Consider the following 25898-nt stretch of genomic DNA (forward strand, 5'->3'; position numbering starts at 1 on the left):
GCCGAGGGTTCGGATCCCACATACAGACCAGCCGCTCACTGGCTGAGCGAGATGCGGGAGCAACACCAAGGGTTGCGATCCCGTTGCCGGTCCTGGTCCGGTGCGGGCGCGACACTGAGGGTTGCGATCCGTTGCCGGTCACGAAAAAAGACAAAAAGGAAAAAAAAAAAAGATCCCAAAATGGGGAGACAAAGAAAGAGAAGGGGACAAAGAAAGAGGGAACAAAGAAAGAGAAGGGGAATAGTGGCACAACACAAGCTTGTAGAAGTAGGCAGGGACCAGGTTATCATGAAGGACCTCAGAGCAAGGCTTTTCAAACTATAGATAGATTTTCCAAGTAGCAATAAGGAGTTAACTAGACAGGCAAAGTTCTAAAACTGTATAGATGCATATATCAGTTCTCAGTGTATATGAGAGAGAAAAAGAGACACTGACAGAGCGTGAGCCTTTTGATTTCTACCTAACATCTTACAAACTATGGCTTCTTCAGAGGAAGAGATTGAGACAGGGAAGGAGGATGAGCAGGTTCAAATCTAAATCTGCAGAATCTAATAATTCAAAAATTATTAAGATAGCAGCAGGGGGCTGGCCAGTTAGCTCAGTTAGTTAGAGCACAACCTTATAACACCAACCAAGCTCATGGGTTTGGATCCCCATCCCAGCCAGGCACCAAAAAAAAAAAAAGATAGAAGCAGGTGTTAAGGGGCCTCAGGAGGCTTTCCCAGCAGTAATATAACACAAAATTAATAAGTCCAAGGTTGTTTTTCCAGTGTCTGTATTTATAAAGTCTTAAACTTCCACTCGTGTGCAATTTGGAAAGCAAATTTAAGCATTTTAGGAAGCATGTTGCGTTTAACAGAGGTGGAAAGGATAGGATGTTTGCATTTTTTCCCTTGAGCCACAGATTTTTTTGTTGTTTAATTTGGTTTAGTGTTTTTGAATTGGTAAATTTGAGTCTCTTATTCATTCTTTTTTGAGTTTGAAAGTAGCCATATTTAACAAATTAATAGAAGCCAAACCATAGTGGCCATTTTTAATGCATATTTTTTAAAAATATCACAAGATAGGTATTCTTTATAATATTTTTTAGTGTATCAAGATAAAGATATCTTGAGACTACAACAGAAAAGTTGATTACCTTGCAGCCTTTCCCCACCAGGGTTTTTCATCTGAATCACAGAACACAGAAAATTATTCCACTAACTATTTTTTCAATTGCCCTAGGGATGATACATAGGTAGTTGCATTCTAGATGCATATTAGAGAAGGCAATTTATTATATACATTGGATGCCTTAAGGTATTAGGGCTTAATTCTCTCCCTGAACCCCAGTTGAATAAACTTCTAGAGTATCCAAAGAGCATTTACTTGTTTGTTCATTCTGTATTAAGGTGTTTTTACTGTAATGGCATAAATTTCTAGAATATACTGCAGACATTTCCATATGAGATTCTGAAAATCATTATTTATGTTGTCTTTTTTCTCTGAAAAAAATGTACTTTACATCATTCATTAATACTATAACTGATATAGTAAAGGAATTTTTGTATATAATTTTCTTTGACTTTACAAAGCTCTTTGAAAGACAATCTGAAATTTAGTATATAAATCAAAAGTGATTTGAGTAAAAATCTAATTGTCAGTTACTAAGAGCATGAACACTTCCCATGGATTCTGTCAACAAAAGTAAGAGTAGATAACTTTGGGGGAAAATGTTGCAAAACATTGTAGTTCATCATAATTCTAGTTTAACTAAATTTATATTATAATATAGGATGTCTTTATTTGTGATGAAGACGAATTGTAAACTTGATTTCTCACATAGATTTCTCATCCCAACGTATCTGTGCCTCAGACAACACAATGAATGATTCCTTTTGTGTATATCATTGATTAGTATAGCTCCTAGAATAACAGAAAAGAAATAGATACTGTGTACTTCTTGTTCCTTAGATCAGTACAATGCAAAATGAATTTTCAATAAAAGAACATGGGTTTGAAGTTCAATTGAGAGAGATGGAAGAAAGTAATCGAAATTCCACTGTTGAACTGAGGCATCTCTTAGCAACTCAACAAAAGGCGGCCAATAGATGGAAAGAAGAAACCAAGAAACTTACTGAAAGTGCAGAAATTAGAATCAGTAATCTAAAGTAAGTTCACTATTAATTGTTTGACATGTTTTACAGAAGAAATTATTTAATCTATAGTTTAATGTTCTTGCCATGATCTTTTTGTAAAAATGTATAATTCTGGACCTTGTAGTTATATTTTTTATTCAGCAAATATTTATTGAACTACTATAAAAATATTAAGCATTATAAGCCAATACAAATATTGAATATTTTTGTCAATTCCAAAAATACAATGATTTTTGTTGGACATGGCAGTTTAGAATGTTAGTAATATTTGTGTATAGGTGTAGCATATATAATGTTCTATAAGTGCAACAGATTCTAGCCTGCAAAGCCTAAAATATTTGCTCTCTATCCCTTTAAGAAAAAGTTTGCTGACTCTTCCTCAGAAAAAAATGTGAAATTTTGTGCTGAATGAGATGGGAAGCTTAAGTACTTCAAGATGAAATGAGATTGAAGGGCTTTGAACAAAGTGATGTGATCAGACTTAAATGTTCAACAGATGACTTTGATGGCTGTGCAAAGAATAGACTTTAGTGAACCTAAAACTGCTCTAAAAAATAAAGTCTATTCTTCTAAAAAAAAGAAAAGGATAGACTGTAGAGGAGCAAGGGTGGAGGAAGGGAGAAGGAGATCAGTACTGTTGGCTTGGACTAAGTTTTAAAGAGCTGGAGATTTTTTTTAAAAAATTGTTTTTGGCCATGTTAAGGGAAGGCTGCCCAAAAAACATTTAAGTGAGTTATCAACCAGTGAGGATATCAGCTATCAGTTACGTGTGTAAGTTTGGCATTCAGGAGAGAGATTTCAAAAGGAGCTTTTGTAAATTTGAGAATCATTAACATACACATGATTTTTAAAACTATGGGATGAGAATGTGGTGAAAAGTAGTATAGGTAGATAAATGAAGCAGTCCGAGGACTGAGTTCCAAAATTTAAAGTTTAGGGTGTTAAAGATTGCACTGAAAGAGACTGAGGAAGAAATGGGAATTCCAGAGAAATAGGCATCAAGACAATATGGTTAAAAAAAAAAATCAGCAAGGTAGTAAGCAATAATGAGTTTATATATATTGAACACTTAATGTGTGCATTGTTCTAAGCAACTTTACATGTTCTCAATTCACCTTCACAACAACCCTACAAGGTATATAACATTATTCTGTTTGCAGATAGGGAAATTGAGGGCGAGAGGTTTAGAAACTTGTTCAAATTCATATACTAGCAAAGTGACAGATCCTGGTTTGAAATTGAGCTTGGGTAAAGACAATGCGCTCTTAACCGTTATGTTTCATAAAAAGCTACTAATTGGTTGAGTAAGGTGAGGACCGAGAATGGACCTTTCAATTTGGCGCCATGTGGTAATCTTTGTTAAGAGGAGTTTTGGTGGAATGCTGGAGTGATATATTTAGAATAAATGAGAATTTCTGCTCCCAGTTAATGGTGAGCTAGGCAGTTTGGACCAACCGTCCATTGTAACTAAAAACCTTAGTTAAATTATAAAAAGCATCTACTAACAGCATTAAAGAACTAACAACAACTATAAAAATCACTACCAGTTTGGCTCTGTCTCAGAACTGCAAAGTTAGTCTAAAGTTAGAAAATCAATTAATGTAATTTACCCACATTAACTTATTAAAAGGGAAAACTCATAAGGTCTTCTCAATAGGTACAGAAAAAGTATTTCATAAAGTTTAATATTTGTTCAGGGATTTTTTTTTCCCAAAATCTCTCTTAGCAAACTAGTAATAGAATTTCCATAATTTTATAAATGTATCCATTCCACAGCAAACATTATTCTAAATGGCAAAAAACCAAAAAAGTTAATAACATTTTATTGAAGGTTAAGAAGAAAAGAAGTCCACTATTACCACTACTGTTAGTGTTTGTATCGGAAGTCCTAATCAGTGCACTGTGGCAAGAAAAAGAAATAAAAGCTTGACAGACTGGAAGGGAAGAAGCAAACAGTCATCCTTAAGAGACAACATGGTTATATATGTAAAAAGTGCAAAATAATTGAGAGACAAATTATTAGGTGAAAATACAAAAATCAATTGTATATCGACATACCAGCAACAAACATTTCAAAAATAAAACTTTAAAAATAATAAAATTTACATTTATGTCAAAAAACATCAAATACCCAGGAATAAATCTAACAAATGATGTGTAAGACTTTTTTGTGAAAACTATAAGTAATATTAAGAGTAATTAAAGAAGGCCCAGGTAAATAGAAGTATAGACCATGTTGTTTGGAATACTCAATATTATAATTATGTTCATTCTTCACCCCCAACTGTCTATCAATTCAGTGTAACACTAGTCAGAATCCTAGCACAAGCAGCAATATCAGAAATATATTAAATGAAGAAGCAAGTAATATAACAATATGTGTAGTGGTCTACCCTTATCTAAGAGGGAGGAGTATGTGTGTTTGTGTGCACACATGTACATATATGTATATAAATATGTTATATACATATACACAGTCACACATACACACACAAATTTCCATTTTTGAAAAGGGAGAGGTGAGCTAAACCATAACTTAAATGGTAATCTATGAGAGGAGAGAGGGGATAGGATGAAAGCTAGACTTATTTGAATGAAACTGGTTTTGTAGATTTATAGGCCTGACTTTGGAACTATATAAATGTTTATATCATTAATTTTGAAATTAAATCAAAAATTTAAAAGCAATATCTAAAGATTGAAAATAATATTAAACAAATGAACTTAATTGTATAGGAAGTTGATGGCTTAACTATAGAGATGAATTATTTCAAGTGATATTAAACATAGTAATTAGACTGTATATCCCTAGTGGGATAAATCCTAAAGATAAAAGGAAATGCAAAAAATCGTAAACTGTTTTTAGTAATAATACTGTTAGAAATAATTTTGGTGGTAGTGTTCTGAAACTTATAATTATAGGATAAGGCAATTGAGTAATTATATAAATGCCTTTAAAAACCAAGATTTTCATTATAAAAGAGAAGAAACTCAAATTAAATAAACTTGTAATTCTAAATTGAAAATAGCAGTATTAATATATGAACACGTGATGTGTTTTACTCTTTAAAAATATGTATTTCCTAGCTTAGTCCTTTCAGTGGACAATGAAAAACAATGACCACTGGGCCGGCCCAGTGGTGCACTGCTATAGTGCGCCAGTTGAGAGCGCAGCGGCGCTCCCGCCGAGGGTTCGGATCCCACATACAGACCGGCCACTCACTGGCTGAGCGAGGTGCAGGCGCAACACCGAGGGTTGCAATCCCATTGCTGGTCCCGGTCCGGTACGGGCGCGACACTGAGGGTTGCGATTCGTTGCTGGTCACGAAAAAAGACAAAAAGGAAAAAAAAAAGAAAAACAATGACCAGTAATCAGCTGCAATGAGATCTTCTAAAAGAAAGCAGGACTCCTTGGAGAAATGACTGATTACAGATTTGGGTCAAGGAAGTACAAGATGAACCTAGAAAACAATTGGCCAAGCAAAAAGCAAGGAAAAGATATCAAGATTACTGGGGTCATGTCAAAAGGACCCACAGGCTAACTTGAAAAGGCTCCTACTGGCCCATGTGGGGACAATTTAGACATCAAAAAGAATATCTGCAATAAATTAAAACATATCAAATATATTTTAAAATCCATGACTTTAAAATGGTATTAAATTTTTTAAAAAAAAGTTTTTGGTCACCTTTGGAAGATGCTATGGAACCAACTCATTCTAAAAAAAAGATGAAGAGAAAAGTCAAGCATCTATTCTACCCTTCCTTTACTCACTATACTTTATCAAATGCCATTTGGCTTTTTGTACCATAACAGCCCACACTTCACTGGTCAAAGAACCAATATAGGGAATTTGCCAGTTGCTCATTATGTCTATACCAATTATGCATTCCAGAACCATGGAAATAACCACAGGGTAGGATTATGGACCCACTATGAGATAGCCCAAACCAAAACTCCATTGATAACCTGACCGAAATAAATCTGTTTGGGGTGGGGGACCACAGTGGTATTTAGGATCTCCAGGAATTTGTTAGATCATCAATAGTGTCTTCTAATCCTGAAAATGTCTTGATTTCCGCTTCCCCATTGCACAGTCATACTGCTAACTCTTCACAGGTCCCCTTGGGGAAGGCCAAGAGGAAGTATACATATATAGATATATAACAGGGTTCTTCTTAAAGGGATCTGCTTCCCGTTTCTTTATTCAAGAGCTCTGAGTCTGTGAACTGGCTCAAGTTTGAGAATTGGTTGAAGGGCAATGACTCTCTTGAAGTGCTTCAAGTCAGACTGCTGTTCATAAGATCCAGAGCTTTTCTACTTCAACAAATCAAATAAGCTTTAGAAGATTGTCCATCTGTTTCAGTTCTAGAGACACAATGATCAACCTAGCAAATCCCAAAAGTCTGCAGATCAGACTTCAGACTACTTTTAACTCTGCTGCTGATTCTAGTAATCATGCTCACATTGTCTTTGAGATGTAATGTCACTACATCTGCCTTGCCATTGAAAATCCTACTATTTCCTTTGAATTAAGGAAGCCCACTTCCATGGCAGCAGTTCCCACTGTCATTTCTGTCCCACTGAGAATAACTACCACAGTGTTCTTCAGGGATACTGGGCTCACACTCTTGGTGAAGGAATGTCCTCTGAACACTCCTGGGGGACAGAATCAAAGAATGAATGGACTAGTTTTAAATTTAAAAATCCACTCCAACCTTTCAGTCTCTTACTTTCTTTCTACCAGAAGTTCCCAAGTGGGAACAATTTGTCAGTAGTGCCAAGGGTTGAGAAACTCTACATAATAAGGAACTTCTGACATTTCAGTTTTGTCACCTTTGAGTCCCAATTTTATTGAACCACCCAAGCAAACCAAGACAGTCAAGTTAACACATTGAATCCAGAATATCTGCTTTACAAGCCCATACTGATAAATTTGGGCTAACTCAACATTTTCTTCCTTCCACTTTAATCTAGCACCCTTAGGATGCATTCTCCCACACACTCCCCAGGTTTCTGCCAATATGAAATTGGCAAAATCATATAATTATTTTGGCGTATCCTGCCTCTTTACAGAAGATGTCTTGTACCTCATTCCCTAGGGCAAAATAGACTTAAGTCTGGCTATAGGCTTAGAAACAGGCCTGGGGAGAAGAAGGAGAAGCTGTGGCCAGCCCTCTCATGCAGCAGATGGCAGGAGTATGCCCAGTGACTTCAGGAGAAACCATGGGCAGCCCCTGCCACTGCTACAGACACCACTTCTGCACAGGTGGTCCACCACACCTACTGCCATTGCAAGGTTGACTCACCACCACAGCAGCAGCCATGGCCACCATGTAGGTGACCTGCCAAACACTCGACAGTGTGGACACAAAGAGAGTCAATAGCAGAGCCCAGGGAAAGAGGTGACTCAATAAAATACAAGAAGACTCAGACAACACAGTGAAATGAGAAAAAGTATCCAGGATATGAATGAGGAAATTTACAAAGAGATTGATACATCAGAAAAGAATGTAGCAGAACTCCTGGACCTGAAGGATTTATTCAACAAAATAAAAAACACAACCAAAAGCTTAAGGAGGTGGTTAGAGCAAGCAGAAGAAAGGATTTATGGTTTTGAAGATGGTCTTTTAGAAATAATCCAGACAATGAAGAAAACCTAAGAGCACTAGCAGACAACCTTAAGTGCACAAACAGCTGAATCATGTGTATTCCAGAAGGGGAGGAGAAAGAAAAAGGAATTGAAAATATATTCAATCAAATGATAATGGAAAATTTCCAAGGTATAGGGAAAGACATGGACTTTCAGAACCAGGAGGCTCAAAGATCCCCAAACAGATTCAATCCAAAAAGATCCTCTCTGAGACACATTATAGTCAAACTGACAAAGCTCAAAGACAAATTGAGCATCCTTAAAACAGCAAGAGAAAAGCATCAAGTCCACCTGTAAGGGAGTCTCCATCAGACTAACAGAAGACTTCTCAAAAGAAACTCTACTGGCCAGAAGAGATTGGGATGATATATTCAAAATACTAAAGGAAGAAAACTAACTCTATCCAGTAAGGCTATCCTTCAGAAATGAGGAAGAAATAGTATATTTCTTGTGTGAGTCCACCACAACACAACCAGCCTGCAAGAAACCCTCAAGGGAGTCCTCCATGTAGAATCTGAAAAACAATAATAACTACCATGAATACACAAGACAGAACAAAACCCATTGGTAAAACAAAAATGCAAATGAGAAAGAGAAAGAACCTATATTTTACCATCTCAATACACCAACAAACAGTAAAAGGAGAAGAAAGGAACAAAAGATATTTAAAATATCCAAATGAAAAATGATAAAATGCCAGGAGTAAGACAGTACCTTTCAGTAACAACCCTAAATGTGAATGGGTTAAATTCCTCACTCAAAAGACACTGACTGATTGGATTGAAAAGCTAGATCCAACTATACACTGTCTTCAAGAGACTCAACTCACCTGTAAAGACAATACACAGACTAATAGTGAAGGGATGGGAAAAGATATACCATGCAAATGGAAACCAAAAATGAGCAGGGGTAGCTATTCTTATATCAGATAAAATAGACTTTGAACCAAAAACCATAAAAAGAAACAAGGCCATTATATAATGATAAGGGGATCTATTCAACAAGAAGATTTAACAAGCATAAATATACATGCACCCAACCCTGCAGAACCCAGATATATAAAGCAAATACTATTAGGCCTAAAGAAAGAGATAGGCCAAAATACAGTAATACTTGGAGACCTGATCACCCCTCTCTCAGCATTGGACAGATTATCTAGGCAAGAAACCAACAGAGAAAGAGGATTTAAACAACACATTAGACCATTTAGACCTGGCCGATATCTGCAGAACACTTCATCCAATAACTACAGAATACACATTCATCTCATTAGCACATGGAGTATTCTCCAGCATAGGCCACATTTTAGGTCACAAATCAAGTCTCAACAAATGGGGGAAAGAATGAAATCATTTCAAGTATCTTTTCAGACCACAATGGATTAAAACTAGAAAATAAATTTAAAAACTCTGGAAAAATACAAATACATGGCAATTAAACAACATGCTCATGAACAACCTATGGACACAAAAAGAAACTAAACAAGAAATTTAAAAATTTCTTGAAACTAATGAAAATAAAGACATCCTACCAAAACTTGTGGGATACTGCAAAGCAATACAAAGAGGGAAGTTTCTTGCAATAAATGCTTACATCAAAATAATAGTAAGATTTCATGTAAACAGCCTAACCTTATACCTCAAAGAATTAGAAGAACAAGAACAATCCAATCCCAAAAGTTGTAAATGGAAGGAAATAATTAAGATGAGAGCTAAACTAAATGAAATAGAAACACAAAAAACAATACAAAAGAACAATGAAACAAAAAGTTGGTTTTTTGGGAAGATAAGCAAAGTAGACAAGCCATTAGCTAGGCTAACTAAAAAAAGAGAGAAGACACAAATAACAAAAAATAGAAGTGAAAAAGGAGACATTACAACCGATACCATAGTAATACAAAGAATCATTAGAGACCATTATAAACAACTGTATGCCAACAAATTTGAAAACCTGGAGGAAATGGACAAATTTCTGGACACATACCAAGACTGAACCAAGAAGAAATAGAAACCTGAACAGACCAGTAACAAGCAATGAGACCGAAGCTGTATCAGCAGTCTCCCAACAAAGAAAAGCCCAGGACCAAATGGCTTTACTGCTCAATTCTACCAAACCTTTAAAGAGGAATTAATACCAATCCTCTCCAAACTATTCCAAAAAATTGAAAATGAGGCCACTCTCCCAAACTCATTCTTTGAGGCCAGCATCACCTTAATACCAAAATCAGACAAAGATACAAAAAAGGAAAACTACAGGCCAATATCTCTGATGAGCATATATGCAAAAATCCTCAATAAAATACTAGAAATCAGAATACAGCAACACATCAAAAAAATTATACACCATGATCAAGTGGGATTCATCTGAGAAATGCAAGAATGGTTCAACATATGCAAGTCAATAAATGCAATACATCACATCAACCAAATCAAGGACAAAAACCATATGATTATCTCAATAGACACAGAGAAAGCATTTGACAAAATTTAACATCCCTTCATTATGATTATCTCAATAGACACAGAGAAAGCATTTGACAAAATTTAACATCCCTTCATTATGATTATCTCAATAGACACAGAGAAAGCATTTGACAAAATTTAACATCCCTTCATGATAAAGACTGTCAGCAAATTAGTATAGAAGGAAAGTATCTCAAAACAATAAAAACTATTATACTGCCTGTATTGGTCAGGATTCTCTGGAGAAACACAACCAATAAGATGTGTGTGCAGAGTCTGAGTCCAAAGGCAGTCAGCCTGGAGACCAAGAAGAGCTGATATTGCAGTTGAAGTCTGAGGCATTCTGCTGGGAGAATTCACTTTTGCTCAGTGGAGGTCAACCTTTTGTTCTGTGCAGGCTTTCAAATGATTGGATGAGGCCATCCACATTAGGGAGGGCAATCTGCTTTACCCAAAGTCCACTGATTTAAATGTGAATTTCATCCAAACACACTCATAGAAACATCCAGAATAGTGTTTGACCAAATATCTGGGCACCATAGACACTTAAAATTAACCATTACATTCCCCATTCATAGATGAGGAAACTCTGGACTTTAAAAAAGTGTGTACAAGTACAATTTATTATCTGTAATTCCAAAATCCAGAAAACTCTGAAAACAGTCTTTCCCTAAGTTAGCAGCCCGTGCTTTGGTGGCAAAACCTGACTTGAACTGACATGAGGCTGTTTATGGTACAGGTATATTTATATGTGTGTATGTGTGTACAGCATACATCTACATTCACACACACACATATATATACAGATACACATGAACATATATTCTATTTATTGTACCTGGAGAAATACTTATGATTATTGTGATCTCTATCCTTCTCTAAACCCCTGAAACATTTTTCTTGGATGTCTTGCAGTTTGCTATATTGTATATGTAATTTGTACACACCAGCCAACCACACCATCACTCCCAGTAGATTATTGATAGTGAATGTATTTTATTTTAGTTTGCATTCTCTGAAGTATCGAAGTGCCTTGCCCAAAGGAAGCACACAGAATGTTAAATTACCTTGAGTCTGCCAAAATAGTTTAAATTCAATCCTGTGTATTGATTGCAGTCTAGGCTACAGATTGTTAGATCCTTTTACAACCGGTGACTTCAGGAATACTACTTGATTTTTTTAAAGTTGATTAATCTCTATTATACGAGGGTACTTCAAAAAGTTTGTGAAAAAAATATACAAATCTTTCCATGAACTTTTTGAAGATCCATTTGTATTTGCATTTTATTATCAAAGGTTCTCTGAGTTGTGAGATTATCCATATTTTTCCCTCCAATTTTTCTATATCTTGTTCAACACTTCCCGTTGTCAGGTTTACAAATGTTTGCCTGTCTGAAGAAACAAAATGGTATCTCACCATTGTTTTCCATAATATTTCTCAAGCTGTTCTTGTTGCTTTGCCCCCCACGGATTTGTCACCCCTCTTTCCCTGGGTGACGGAGCTCAAAAGATTACTCAAAGCCCATCTCTTCCGAGCATGAGAAGCCCCAAAGTGGTTAATCTCCCAGAAACCTCAAGAGAGAGGCATTCCTTCTATTTGGGAAATTAAGCATGAACTGGGGTTCCCTTCCTGTATTTATTCTCCAGACCAGCAAGTTATAGGAAGAGAAATAGGTGGGGTTATAGTTTAAAAATATAGGCTGGTAACTGTCAGTGAAACAAGCCAGATGACATTCTATTAGGCAATTGAGTGATCCACTGACAAAAGCTTGATCTTAGCAAACATTCTCTTCTTACAGTAATTTCCCAGTATCTTTACATATCAATCAGTAACTTGTCTGTCTTTGAACCAGCAGCCTTGCTGTGTTACAACTCTTTATGTTACAACAGACACTCAATAGCCTGGAGAAAATTTCCTGGTTTTTTAAGGTCAATATTTGAAACTGCAAGGCTTTGGAAAACCAGGCCCTGTGAAGTACATTTGCTTTATGCATCCTCTACAGTTCTGAGGCTAAGCCATCTTCTCATATGCTTATTGGCCAGTTGTGTTTCCTCTCCTATGAATAACTGTTCATTTCTTTGTCCCCTTTTCCTATAGTGTTTTTTGTTGTTGTTGTTGTTTTCCCCCTTTTTGTCTTTTTTACTGACCGGTAACGGGATCGCAACCCTCGGTGTCACGCCCGTACCGGGGACCGGCAACAGGATCGCAACCCTCCGTGTTGTGCCCGCACCATGCTCAGCCAGTGAGCAGGAACCGGTCTCCACATGGGATCCGAACCCTCAGCGGGAGCGCCGCCGCACTCCCAAGCGGCGCACTCTCCAATGCGCCACCAGGCCAACCCTATAGGGTTGTTTTTATCTTATTAATTTATAGGCATTCTTTGTAAATTCTGTTACTTATCTTTTCATGTATATGTTACAAATATGTTCTTTCAGCCTGTGCTTTTCTTTTGTAAATTAATTTTTGATTGACAAAAAATTTTATTTGTGTACAACATGTTTTGAACTATGTACACATTGTGGAATGGCTCATATGTATTACATACTTAGTTTTTGTGGTGAGAACACTGAAAATCTATTTGCAGCAGTGTTCAAAATAGGATACATTGATATTAACTATAGTCACCATATTTTACAATAGATCTTGAACTTATTCCTCTTCCCTAACTGAAATTTTGTACCCTGTGACCAATACCTCCCCAATCCCCACATCCCCAGCTGATGTTAACCACCATTCTGCTCTCTACTTCTTTGAGTTCAACTTTTTAGATTCCACATGTAAGTCGTATTTTTGTGCCTGGCTTATTTCACTTAGCAAAATGTCCTCCAGGTTCATCCATGTTGTCACAAATGACAGAATTTCCTTCTTTTTTTAAGGCCAAATAGTATTCCATTATGTGTGTGTGTGTGTGTGTATATGTGTGTGTGTGTGTGTGTATATATATATATATATACACACACACACACACTACATTTTCTTTGTCCATTAGTGGATACAAGTTGATATCATATGTTGGCTATTGTGAATAGAGGGAAAATGTGGATAATCTCACAAACTCAGAGAACCTTTGATAAGGTAATGAACATAAGAGTACACATATCTTTTTGGCATACTGATTTCATTTCCTTTGGGAATATACCCATAGTGGGTTTACTGGATATATTTTTAATTTTTCAAGGAACTTCCCAACTGTTTTTCATGATGGCTGTACTAATTTATATTCCCACCAACAAGGTACAGGGTTCCCTTTTCTCCACATCCTGGCCAAAATGTGTCTTTCATCTTTTTGATTAATAATAGCCATTCTAACTGGTATGAGGTGATACCTCATTAATTGGCATTTCTCTGATGATTAGTCATGTTGAGCATTTTTTTTTTTTTATATCTGTTGATTATTTGTATGTCTTCTTTTGAGAAATGTCTATTCAGGCCCTTTGCCCATTTTTTTGATTATGTGGTTTTCTTGCTATTGAGTTCCTTATATATTGTGGATATTAACCCCTTATCAGATGTATGGTTTGCAAATACTTTAAGCCATTCTCAAGGCTGCCTCTTTACTCTGTTGAGTGTTTCCTTTGCTGTACAGAGCTTTTTAGTTTGGTATAATCCCATTTGTCTATTTTTGCTTTTGTTTCCTGTGCTTTTGGGGCCATATCCAAAAAAGTTACCACTTAGACCAATGTCACAGAGCTTTTCCCCTATCTGTTCCCCTGTTTTCTTCTAGTAGTTTGATAATTTTCAGGTCTTATGTTTATCAAATCCTTAATCCATTTTGAGTTGATTTTGGTATATGGTATGAGATAAGAGTCTAATGTCATTCTTCTGCAAGTGAATTTCCAGTTGTCACAACACCATTTATTGAAGAGATTCTCTTTTCCCCATGTATGTTCTTAGCAATTTTGTAGAAAATGAGTTGGCCATAAATGTGTGAATTTATTTCTAGCTTCTCTGTTCTGTTCCTTTGGTTTGTATGTCTGTTTCTATGCCAGTATCATGCTGTTTTGATTACTGTAGTTTTGTAGTATATTTTGAACTCAGGTAGTGTGATGCCTGCAGCTTTGTTCTTCTTGTTCATGATTGCTTTGGCTATTTAGGACCCTTTTTTGTCCTATACGAATTTTAGGATTCTTTTTCCTATTTCTGTGAAAAATGTTAGAATTTTGATAGGGATTGCATTGAATCTGTAGATTGCTTTGCATGGTATGGATATTTTAACAATATTAATTCTTCCAATCCATGAACACAGCATATCTTTTCATTTATTTGTGTCTTCAATTTCTTTCATCAATGATTTATAGTTTTCGGTATACAGGTCTTTCACCTCTTTGATTAAATTTATTCTTAAGTATTTTATTGTTTTAGTAGCTATTGTGAATGGGATTGTTTTCTTGGTTTTTCTTTCAGATAGTTCTTTGTTAGTGTCTAGAAATTCTACTGATTTTTGTGTGTTGCTTTTATATCCTGCAGCTTTAGTGAGTTTATTAGTTCTAATGGTTTTTTAGTGGAATCTTTAGGGTTTTCTATATATAAGATCATTTCATCTACAAACAGGGACAATTTAACTTCTTCCTTTTGAATTTGGTTGCTTTTTATTTCTTTCTCTTGCCTAATTGTTCTGGGTAGGACTTCCAGCACTATGTTGAACAGAAGTGAGGAGAGTGGCATTCTTGTATTGTTTCTGATCTTAGAGGAAAAGCTTTCAACTTTTCACCATTGAGTGTGATGTTACCTGTGGGTTTGTCATATATAGTCTTTATTATGTTGAGGTACATCCATATTTTTTGTAGGAAATTATTTTATTACTTCATAAAAATTAAAGACTGTCTTCAAAAATTACAGAGATCTTAAATTTTAAGTTACATAGATCTTAGATTTTATACAGGTATATTTTAATATGTAAGGTTAAGTATATTTGACCAACAAATACCTTAATTTATACAGTAAATGTCTTATAAATTGAATTCTTATAATTAGAATCAAATTCTTATAACTAAAATCTTGTTTTAAATGCTCTAAAATGGTTCATACTTTTAAAATTGCTTCTAAAGTAGGTACTCTAAGAAAGAAAATTTGTTTCAGTTCTGTTTTCAATTATGGACACACCTATGATTCTCATGAATTATTTCTCCTCCAAAACATAAGCTGAGATGGAGCTCTGGCCTGGGCACAAAAGATAGGTGTTCTCACATATGGCACATGCAAAAGATCAAAACAGAAAGTGGAAATGAGAAAGAGGGGAACTTGAATCAATTTAGAGGAAGATAGACAACATACCAGTAATATTAAATCAGTTGGACTGTAATCATAAAATAAATTGGATAAAATATTTTATTTATGAAAATATGCTGACTGAATATCAAAACATGAAACTGGTAGCTGTCGTTATTTTGTACAATCACTCAATGACTTTAATAATGTGCTGATATTAACAAGGTGATACTAGATTGAAAAGTCATCCATCTGTTGGTGAAATTATTTTTAAATAACTAAGTCAAGATAACAAAAGGCTTTCTTGTATACTCAAACCCACTTTCCAAACATTGACAACTATAATAGATTGTAGAAATATAATGATCTGGCTTGAGAGTTTAAGGTAGGAAATAAGCTACAGTAGAAAAGATTAAAAGCTCAACAGTGAATAACAATTTTGGAAGAACATATTTACCAGAACATAAAGACATCTGTAACCAAAAATTAACAGTAAATGACACCTTTAATAATTTCTTGCTTAAATTTCTGTGATAGCAAATGAAATCTATCTGCATTTGTTGGTTTATATGATGCAATAAATCTTGACAATAAAAGATAGTTGAATGTTGAAATCTAAGAAAGAAATACCACAAAAGGGAGTTCCCTTTTAATCATTTCAAATGATTCAATTTCCTATAGAAATTATTTTGATATGATCTTTACTGTCCAGGACTTTGATTATCAGCTTCATTGCTGAATCAATAATCTCTTTCTCCTAAAGCTCTCAATTTGGCCCATTTGGGGAAAAAAAGAAATTTATGATTTCTTTTCTCCCCAAAACTGCCTAATTTCTCCCTCTCTCTGTGTGTGTGTGTGTGTCTCCCTCTCTCCCCCCGCTGTCCTCTGTCTTCCTTCCCTTATAAGGTTTTAAATGCCCGTGCCAGTTTTTGAAGTGAAAATAGTTTTTCTTTCTCTTTTTCTCTTCTTCCCTATATTTTATTATTAAGCTTATTTTACCCAGCTGTTTCAATAATTTTCCTTTTACTTTTTCTCTATCTTTATGTACTCACATATAAGCTTCAGAGAACCTAGGCCTTCTTATCTTCTCAAATTCTTTTTTTAAAAAAGACATTCATCTTATGTTGTTAATTATCTTTTCTCTGTTGAATTCTCCACTGAACCCCCTTCCAGCTCTACATTTTGCCTGATATTTGTCCTAATTTTGTAACTGTCTATAGGACATTTACTATATGTCTTGTTACTTTCTTAATATCTAAAACCAATATTCTAAAACCCAATTTACAATATTATGTCTTCCAGATAAATTTCTACTTCTAACAGATTTTTTGTGTTATTGATACCACTATTTCCCTTATCTCCTAGATATAAAACCTTGTAAACATATTTGACTCACACTTTATTTTCATCTTCTTTCAGTAACCAAGTTCTATTGATTGTTTTTAAAATACCTCCTATCTTTTCATTCCCAGTGCCATGACTCCAGAACTGCAACAAATTACCCCAAAATTTAGTGGCTTAAAAACAACTTTTATTATTTTATTATTGTATGAGTCAAGAATTTTTGGAGTGGCTTATCTGGGTGATTCTGGCTTAAGGTCTCTCATGAGGTTGTAATCAAGATGTCATCTGAAGACTTGATGGGAACTAGAGGATCCACTTGCAAGTTCACTTACATGGCTGTTGACAAGGCCTATTTCCTAACCATATGTGGCCAAATGCTTCAGTTCCTTGCCACATCGCCTCTCCACTGAGAAGCTTAAGTATCTTGATGACATGGCAGCTGTCTTCCCCCAGAGCAAACAATCCAAGAAAGAGCAAAGAAGTACAACACCTTTTATGAACGAGTTTCCTCAGTTGTATGTTATCACTTCTACCTTTTTTTTATTTATTAGAAGTGAGTTGCTTCTGGCCTCCAGAACTGTAAGATAATAAATTTTAATGGTGTATTAGAAAAAAAAGTGAGTCACTATGTCCAAACCATATTCAAAGTGAAGGGCGTTAGGCTCTACCTTTTGAAGACAAGAGTCTCAAAGAATTTGTGGACATAACCACCCCAAGACCAAATGTGCATATTAGGGTATGCACATATCCAACCTTACTAGAACTTGTTTTTCTGTTTCCCCAAGTGATTGTAACTATTTATGTTCCTGCAAGTAGTATATGAAAATTCCTGATAGTACGCATCCTCATTCAGTGTGTTCAGATGTGTTAAATTGTCCTACTCTAATGAGTTTCTACTAGTTTCTAATTTTACTCTTAACTTGCAACCCTTAGATTTCTACTCAATGTGAGCATCTATTTATGTTTATTAGCCCTGTGAACTTTTTTATTTTGAGAAGTGTTTCTTCTTCAGGTCTTTTAACTCAGTTTGTCTTTTTCTCATGTGTTGCCAATATTTTCTCCCACTCTATGGTTCATTTCTCTCTCTCTCTCTCTCTCTCTCTCTCTCTCTTTTCCTCCCCCTCCTCCTCCTCCTCTTCCTCCCCTCCATCTTCTAGTAAACAGAGATTTTTAATTTTAATGGAATCGTATTTATCCATTTTCCTTTATGATTAGTGCTTCGTGTCATGTTTTAAGAACTCCTTTCCTGTCCTGAAATCTAAAGAGATCCTGCTGTGTTTCTCTCATGTATTTGAGTATATATTAAACCTAGAATTGATTTGTATACTGGTGCTATGGTCTGAATGCTTGTTATCCCCCAAAATTTATATGTTGGAATTCTATCTCCCAAGGTGATGGTATTAGGAGGGTAGGGCCTTTAGGAGGTGATTAGGTTGTGAGGGCAGGGCCCTCCTGATTGGGATTAGTGCCTTATAAAAGTGGCCCAAAGGAGCTTGTCTGCCCTTTTATGTTGGAATTCTATCTCCCAAGGTGATGGTATTAGGAGGGTAGGGCCTTTAGGAGGTGATTAGGTTGTGAGGGCGGGGCCCTCCTGATTGGGATTAGTGCCTTATAAAAGTGGCCCAAAGGAGCTTGTCTGCCCTTTCCATCATGTGAGGGCATTTGAACTTCCCAGTTCTAGAACTGTGAGAAATAGATTTCTGTTGTTTATAAGCCACCCAGTTTATGGTATTTTGTTACAGCAGCCTGAGCAGACTAAGACAACAGGGTACAATATAAATCAATTTCTCATTTGTCCACGTGGTAGCCATTCATCCCTGCAACATTTAATGACAAGACTGTCCTTTCCTCACTACTTTGTAGTGCCTCCTTTTTCATAATTTGTGTCCATATATGTGGGTCTGTTTCCGAGCTCTCTTTCATGTTCCATTGGTTTGTTTGCCTATCCTTGTGTCAGCACTACACTGTCTTGTTTATTATAACTTTGTAAGAAAGACACTTTTTAAAATAAATACGAGATTAGAAAAGTGACTTGATACCTGATACAGCCACTCCTCTTACTTTGTTCTTTTTTTCTAAAATGTCTTATCTATTCTTGGCCTTGGGCATTTTCATATTCATATTAGAATTGTTTTGTCGAGTTTCATAAATTTGATAGGATTTTAATTTGGATTGCTTTGAGTATATAAATAAATTTAGAGCAAGTAACATAATTAAAATTTTTATAATATTAAGTCTTCCAATCTACGGACATGAAATAACCCTCCATTCGTTTAGGTTTTTTTTTAATGTCTCTCAATAATGTCAGTTTCCTTGTAGATGTCTTACATATCTTTGTAAGATTTATTTTAATTCTACTTTCTCATTATTGCTTATATACAGAAATACAAATGCTTTTGATACTGATTTTTTTAACCAGTGACCTTATTTAGTACAAAAAGTTGTAGATTCTTTTGGATTTTGTTTGTATGTAATTATATCATCAATATAACGGTTTTATTTCTTTCCAATCATTGTATATTTTTATTTCTCTCTTGCTTATGGCACTAGCTAGAACCTCCAGTACAATGCACAGCGTAGTGATAAGTGTTCGTATTCTTCTTCCCCATCTGAGAAGGAAAGCTTTCATTCTCCAGCACTGTGTATAATGTTTTCTGTGTTTGGCCATAACCTCTATCAGATTCAGGAGGTTTCCTTCTGTTATTACTTTACTAAGAGCTTTTGCCATGAATATTAAATTTTATAAAAGCTTTTTCTGTATTAAGTTGATCATTTAAATTTTCTTCTCTTTAATCTGTTAATGGGATAAATTTTATGGATTGATTTTCCTAATGTACCAAATTTTCATTTCTGTAACAAAACCAACAGGACTGTAATACATTTTTCTCATATATTGCTGGATTTGGTTTGCTAGAGTTTGTTTAATATATTTTCATCTATGTTTATGTGAGAATTTGACCTGAAATTTTCCCTTCTTGAACTCTCATTGTTAAGTTGTAGTATCAAAATTATGCTAGCTTCAAAAACAAATTGGGGAATGGCTCTTGTTTTTCTGTTATCTCATGTGTTTTGTTTAATATCAGAAGTGTTTATTTCTTGAATTTTGGAAGAACTCTCCAGTGAAATTTCTTGGCCTGGAGTTTTGTTTTTGTTGTTGTTGTGTTTTTGTAGAAATATTCTTAAGTGTTGATTTAATTCCTTTAATAGTTATAGAATTCTCCAGATTTTCTATTTCTTCATCAAAACAGTTTTCATAAATTATATTTTTATAGAAATGTGTCCATTTCTTCAATATTTTCAAAACTTGGGGATGTTGATTGTAATATCTTCTTATTGTCTGTTTGATGTCTACAGCATCTGTAATACCCCTTTTTGCACTCCTAATATTGATTATTAGTTGTACCTTGTCTTTTTTTTTCTTTATCATTCTTACCAGAGGTTTGTCAATAATGTTCGAAAGACAGACTCCCCTCTTCTTTTAAAGCCCTCGGAACCACGCCCCTGACCACCATTTTTAATCCATTCACTACTGCACGGTCCTACAATCCAATCACCTCTTTAAGTTTTGGGGGGACGTAATTCAATCCCCTACATAAAATATATTTATTTTATGTTCATTCTTGAAAGACATTTTTGCTGGGTATTGAATTCCAAGTTGACAGTTATTTTCTTCGGAGACATTAAAGATAACATTCTGGGAGATTTATTTTTTTTATTTATTTTTTTTTTCCTTTTTGTCTTTTTTACTGACTGGTAACAGGATCGCAACCCTCGGTGTCGCGCCCGTACCGGGGACCGGCAACAGGATCGCAACTCTTGGTGTTGCGCTCGCACCGTGCTCAGCCAGTGAGCGGGAACCGGTCTCCACATGGGATCCAAACCCTCGGCAGGAGCGCCACCACGCTCCCAAGCGGCACACTCTCCAGTGCGCCACCAGGCCGGCCCATGGGAGATTTAGACAAGAGCTCACACAAGGATGGGAAACATTAGAGTTCCAATAAGCCAGAATGGAGAGTCCTTGTTGAACACACAGAGCATGAAGTAAAGATTCCAGAATCACCTCACCTTATTAATAAAATTAAGCTAGCCCAGAGTAAAGAGTATCAAAAATCTACCTTGACAAAGCTAAAAACCAGCTTCAAAATGTTCAAGCTGACCCTTAAGTAACTGCCTGCCAGAATAAATCTAACACTTTCATTATGAGATAAGCAAAAGCAGAAAAATAATACCCATAACCCTGTGGGGAAGGAAGGGCAGGGGCGGATTCAGTGCATATAAAGAAACACACCCAGAAAGACAGAGGTGATGAAATTAATAGACGAGAACTTTAAACCAGCAATTATAAATATGCTTAGTGATTTAAAGGAATACGTGGAGATGATAAGGAGAAAAATGGAAGATACAAAAAGCAACCAAATGGAAGTCTGGGGATGAAAAATACCAGAATATTTTAAAATGTACTGGATAAGATTAACAGCAGATTATATACTGCAAAAGAAAGGATCAGAGAGGGGCCGGCCCGGTGGCGCACTGGATAAGTGCACCGCTTGGGAAGCACGGCGGCGCTCCCGCCCGAGGGTTCGGATCCCACATACAGACCGGTTCCCGCTCACTGGCTGAGCGAGGCGCGGGAGCAACTAAAGGGCACTTACCATAAATGGAGCTTGGAGGACTGGAAGTTGCTCTGGGCAACTCAGTGAGTGAGTGGTGAAAGCCTAAGACATTACTGTACACTACTATAGACTTTCTAAATGTTGTACACTTCGGCTACACTAAATTTATAAAAAATATTTTTCTTTCTTCAATAATAAATTAACCTTAGCTTACTGTAACATTTTTACTTTATAAACGTAATTTTTTTAACTTTTTGACTCTTTTGCAATGACACTTAGCTTAAAACACAAACACAGTATACAGCTGTACAATAATATTTTCTTTATATCTTTATTCTACAAGCTTTTTTATATTTTTAGAATTTTTTATTCATTTATTTTTTACCTTTTATATTACTTTTGTTAAAAACTAAGGCACAAACATGCACATTAGCTAGGCCTGCACAGGGTCAGGATCATCAATATCACTGTCTCGCACCTCCATATTTTGTCCCACTGGAAGGTTTTCGGGGACGTAACACCCATGGAGCTGTAATCTCCTATGATAACAATGCTATCTTTTGGAATACCTTTTGAAGGACCTGCTTGAGGCTGTTTTTACAGTTAACTTTTTTTTTCAATAAGTAGGAGTATACTCTCAAATAACAATAAAATGTATAGTAAATACATAAACCAGTAAGATAGTGGTTTTGTATCATTATCAAGTATGATGTACTGCTCATAATTGTGTGTGCTATATTTTTATACAATGGCCAGCAAAATAGGTTTGTTTACACCAGCACCATCACAAATACATGAGTAATGCATTGTGCAACATTACAACAGCTACCGCGTCACTATGTGATAGGAAATTTTTTAGTTCCATTTTAATCTTATGGGACCACCATCACCTATGCAATCCATAGTTGACTGAAACATCATTATGCAGCACATGTAATTGGAGTCCCACAAGGGCAAGGGTGGGAGTGAGGGTATCTTAAAAAATAATGGCCAATTTTTTTCCAAATTTGATTAAAGCCCTTTATGTTAGTTAACTACTACTGCATAACAAATTACTCTAGAACTCCATGGCTTTGAACAATAAACATTTATTATCTCACAGTTTCTGAGGGTCAGGAATCCAGGCATGTCTGAATTAGAATGCCTCAGACTCAGGGTTTCTCATGAAGCTGCAATTAAGGTGTCAGCTGAAGCTTCAATGATCTCACGTCATCATCAGGGGAGGATCCACTCCTAAGCTCACTCTGTAGACAGGCTTCAGTTCTTCGCTGATATTGGTAGGAGACCTCAGTTCCTTTCCTTGTGTGTCTCTTCATAGGTCTACAGCATGGCAACTTGCTTCCCTGATAGTGAGGAGAGGGAGAGAGGAAGAGAGGAAGGTTAAGATAGAGTAAAAGCAAAATAAAAGTCAAGGTCTTTTTTTTTAATCTAGTCCTGAAAGTGACATCCTATCCCTTTAACTATATTCTATCAATCAATTAGAAATAAGTCACCGGGTACCGCCCACACAAGGGGAGACTTCATAAGGGCCTGAATACCAGGAGGTAGGGATCATTGGGTCCCTTTAACTATATTCTATCAATCAATTAGAAATAAGTCACCGCGTACCGCCCACACAAGGGGAGACTTCATAAGGGCCTGAATACCAGGAGGTAGGGATCATTGGAGTGCATTTTAGAGGCTGCCTACTACACCATTATATCATACCGTACACAAAAATAACTTGAATCATAGACCTAAACATAAAAAGGAAAACAATAAAACCTATAAAAGAAAATTGAAGGAAATATTGTGATAAGCAAAAATTTCTTACAGAAGACACAAGAAGAACAAATTATAAAAGAAAAAAATTGATAAATCGGACTATATTAAGACTTCTGTTTTTCAAAAGCCACCATTAAGTAAATGAAAACAAGACTATGAAAACATTTGCAATTAATATAGCTAACAAAGGACTTGTACTCAGATTATTAAAGAAGCTTACAACTTAATATTAACAGTTTGACAATTTACTACAAAGTTAAACATATACTTACCATATGACTATGCAATTTTACTCATAAGCATTTATCCAAGAAAAATGAAAACATATCCACACAAAAAACTTGTGCACAAATGTTTGTAGATACTTTACTTGTAATAGCCGAAAATGAGAATCCAAATGTCCATCAGCAGGTGCATAGATAAACATTCAGCAATAAAAAAGGAACAAACAACTGATATCTGCAGTAACATGGATGAATCTCAAAAATGAGATGATAAAAAGCCAGACATGGAAGAGTGCTTATTGTATGAGCCTGTTTATATGAAATTCCAGAAAAGGACATTCTAATCTATAATGGCAAAAAAGTTTGGCGGATGTCTGGGGCTGAGAGTGGAGGGTGGGCAGTGACAGCAAAGAGGATGAGGGAACTTTTTAGGGTAATGGACATATTCCTCAATTATGTTTGTGGTTACATGGGTGTATGCATTTGTCAAACCTTACCAAACTCCACAGTTGAAGTGGCTGCACTTTTTTTTCCACAATTATATCCCAGTAAGGTTGATTTAAAAAACAAAACAGCTGACAGGTTAGCTCAGTTGGTTAGAGTATGGTACTGATAACACCAAGGTCTGGGGTTCAATCCCTGTATTGGCCAGCCCAAAAATAAAAATAAAAAAATTTAAATAAAAAACAAAACAAATATTGCCTTTGCATGATACTTTCTGTCTCCCATCCTCCTGGGATTCTGATCAAAGTTGTATTAGACTTTTACATTGCATTCCTTTGTCTCTTGCCCTCTTTATTTTTCATCTTTTTTTCTTTGTGCTACATTCAGACAGTTCATTCTGATCTATCTGATATTCCATAAATTCTCTTTCTTATGTTCAGTCTGCTGCTGTATATGCTCATTGAGTTTTTATCTTAAGCTATTTATGTCTAGAAGTTTTATTTAGCCCTTTTTCAAGTCTGCTACTTTATATTCTTATTGTCTCCTGTTTTTTGCTGATATTTTCAAGTTTGTCATGGCTTTCTTTAAAAATCGTAGACATTATTTCAAAGTCTGTGTCTTATAACTTTAATATCTGTCACTGGACAGATCTATTTCTGCTGGTTCCAATGCATATTGTCTGGTATCTCTATCTGCCTATGAAAATTTTTGCTATGGGGTTTCCATAGAGAAACTTTGTCTTTGCCTCTTCCAGATGCCTGAGAGCACTACTGGTTGTGAGCACTTCAGTCAAGGGTAGGGTTTGTGGCCTATCCTAGGTATTTGTTCTTTGAAGTCAATCTGTGGTCTGTGGCCACAACCTCTCAGGAATTTTTTTTTTTTTTCTTCTCTTGCTTTGCTCATGACCAAAGCAGCTTCTCTACAGTTCTGTGATTTTGTGGGAAAGGGCATAGATTCAGATATGGTTCACCTTTACCCTGAGGGGATGCCCCTTTGGAATCCCAGACCAATGATGGAGAGGATCTCTCCACCACACTCCTTTTTGGAGTGGTAACAGAACCCGATCCCAAGTGTGGAATATTGTAAATGTCATCCACAGCAGAGGAAGTATTGGTACTCCTATATTTTGCTTTCTTTTCTCATTGTAAGCTTTCATTCAAAAATTGTCTTGGGAACTTTTCACTGTATTTTCGTATCTTTAATGCTTTTAAAGAGTTGTGGAGTTCTTAATCAGTAGATCAGTCTGAATAACTTAGTGTGCCTTTACTGGATCCAACATACTCTTTAAATATATCCGACCTCATTTAGCACAGTGATCAGTATATCTCGGTGAAAGCTAGGCTTACAAATCAGTCTGAATAACTTAGTGTGCCTTTACTGGATCCAACATACTCTTTAAATATATCCGACCTCGGAGGGAAAATGGCGGCGGGAATGGAGCACCCGTGTCGGGACACAGCGCGATCCTGAGCAATAACTTTTGTCTCATACAGAGTTTACACGTGTCTGTGGTCAGTTACAGCATTCTGGAAGTTGGAATGAACTGTGGCTACAAAATAAGTCATCAGAACTGTTGCAGGAAATTAGCAGCAGGGTCATTAAAGCCAATGTTGAACTAAGTATACCACATGCTACTTTTAGTTAAGAAACATCAGCAGTTAATCTTGGTGTTATTTCTTGACTAAAAGAAATATGCTGTATACCCTCCTTTTTTTTAATTAAATTGCTTTGTGTGAGATACGGTGAGGCCAGATGCTGATGAAGAGAGAGAAAGTGGAAAGAGTTTTACAGTTTGTTATACTCACAGTGCCCTGGATGAACACAGCACACCACACAGGACCACTCAGGGGAAGCATCAGGGTCAGTCATGTGGCAGAGAGAGAAGGGGGAGCAGTGAGAAAGCACCTTTATTGTGGTTTCCACAGGAAGGAACGGATGAATCAAGGTAAGCAGGTTTAGGGTTGGCTAATTGGAATAATTTCAGTGGGCTCTGGGGCATAGGGGCTGGTCCTGCTTGTCTGGTACCGGGCCCTGGGGTGATTAGGGCAG

General features: G+C 36.0%; 1 protein-coding gene across 1 annotated transcript in view; it reads left to right on the forward strand.

Annotated features, from left to right (window-relative positions):
* The window catches only part of LOC103600666 (sodium channel and clathrin linker 1-like), a gene marked incomplete at its 5' end in the record, with an annotated part of 111003 nt that overhangs the window by 47127 nt on the left and 37978 nt on the right, over positions 1-25898 (forward strand). The window contains one exon of the mRNA XM_008584971.1: positions 1954-2150. Coding sequence (XP_008583193.1) covers positions 1954-2150 — 197 coding nt within the window. The remainder of the gene's footprint in view (positions 1-1953; positions 2151-25898) is intronic.

The sequence above is a fragment of the Galeopterus variegatus genome, unplaced genomic scaffold (assembly GCF_000696425.1).
Source record: "Galeopterus variegatus unplaced genomic scaffold, G_variegatus-3.0.2 Scaffold3413, whole genome shotgun sequence".
NCBI classification, from domain to species: domain Eukaryota; kingdom Metazoa; phylum Chordata; class Mammalia; order Dermoptera; family Cynocephalidae; genus Galeopterus; species Galeopterus variegatus.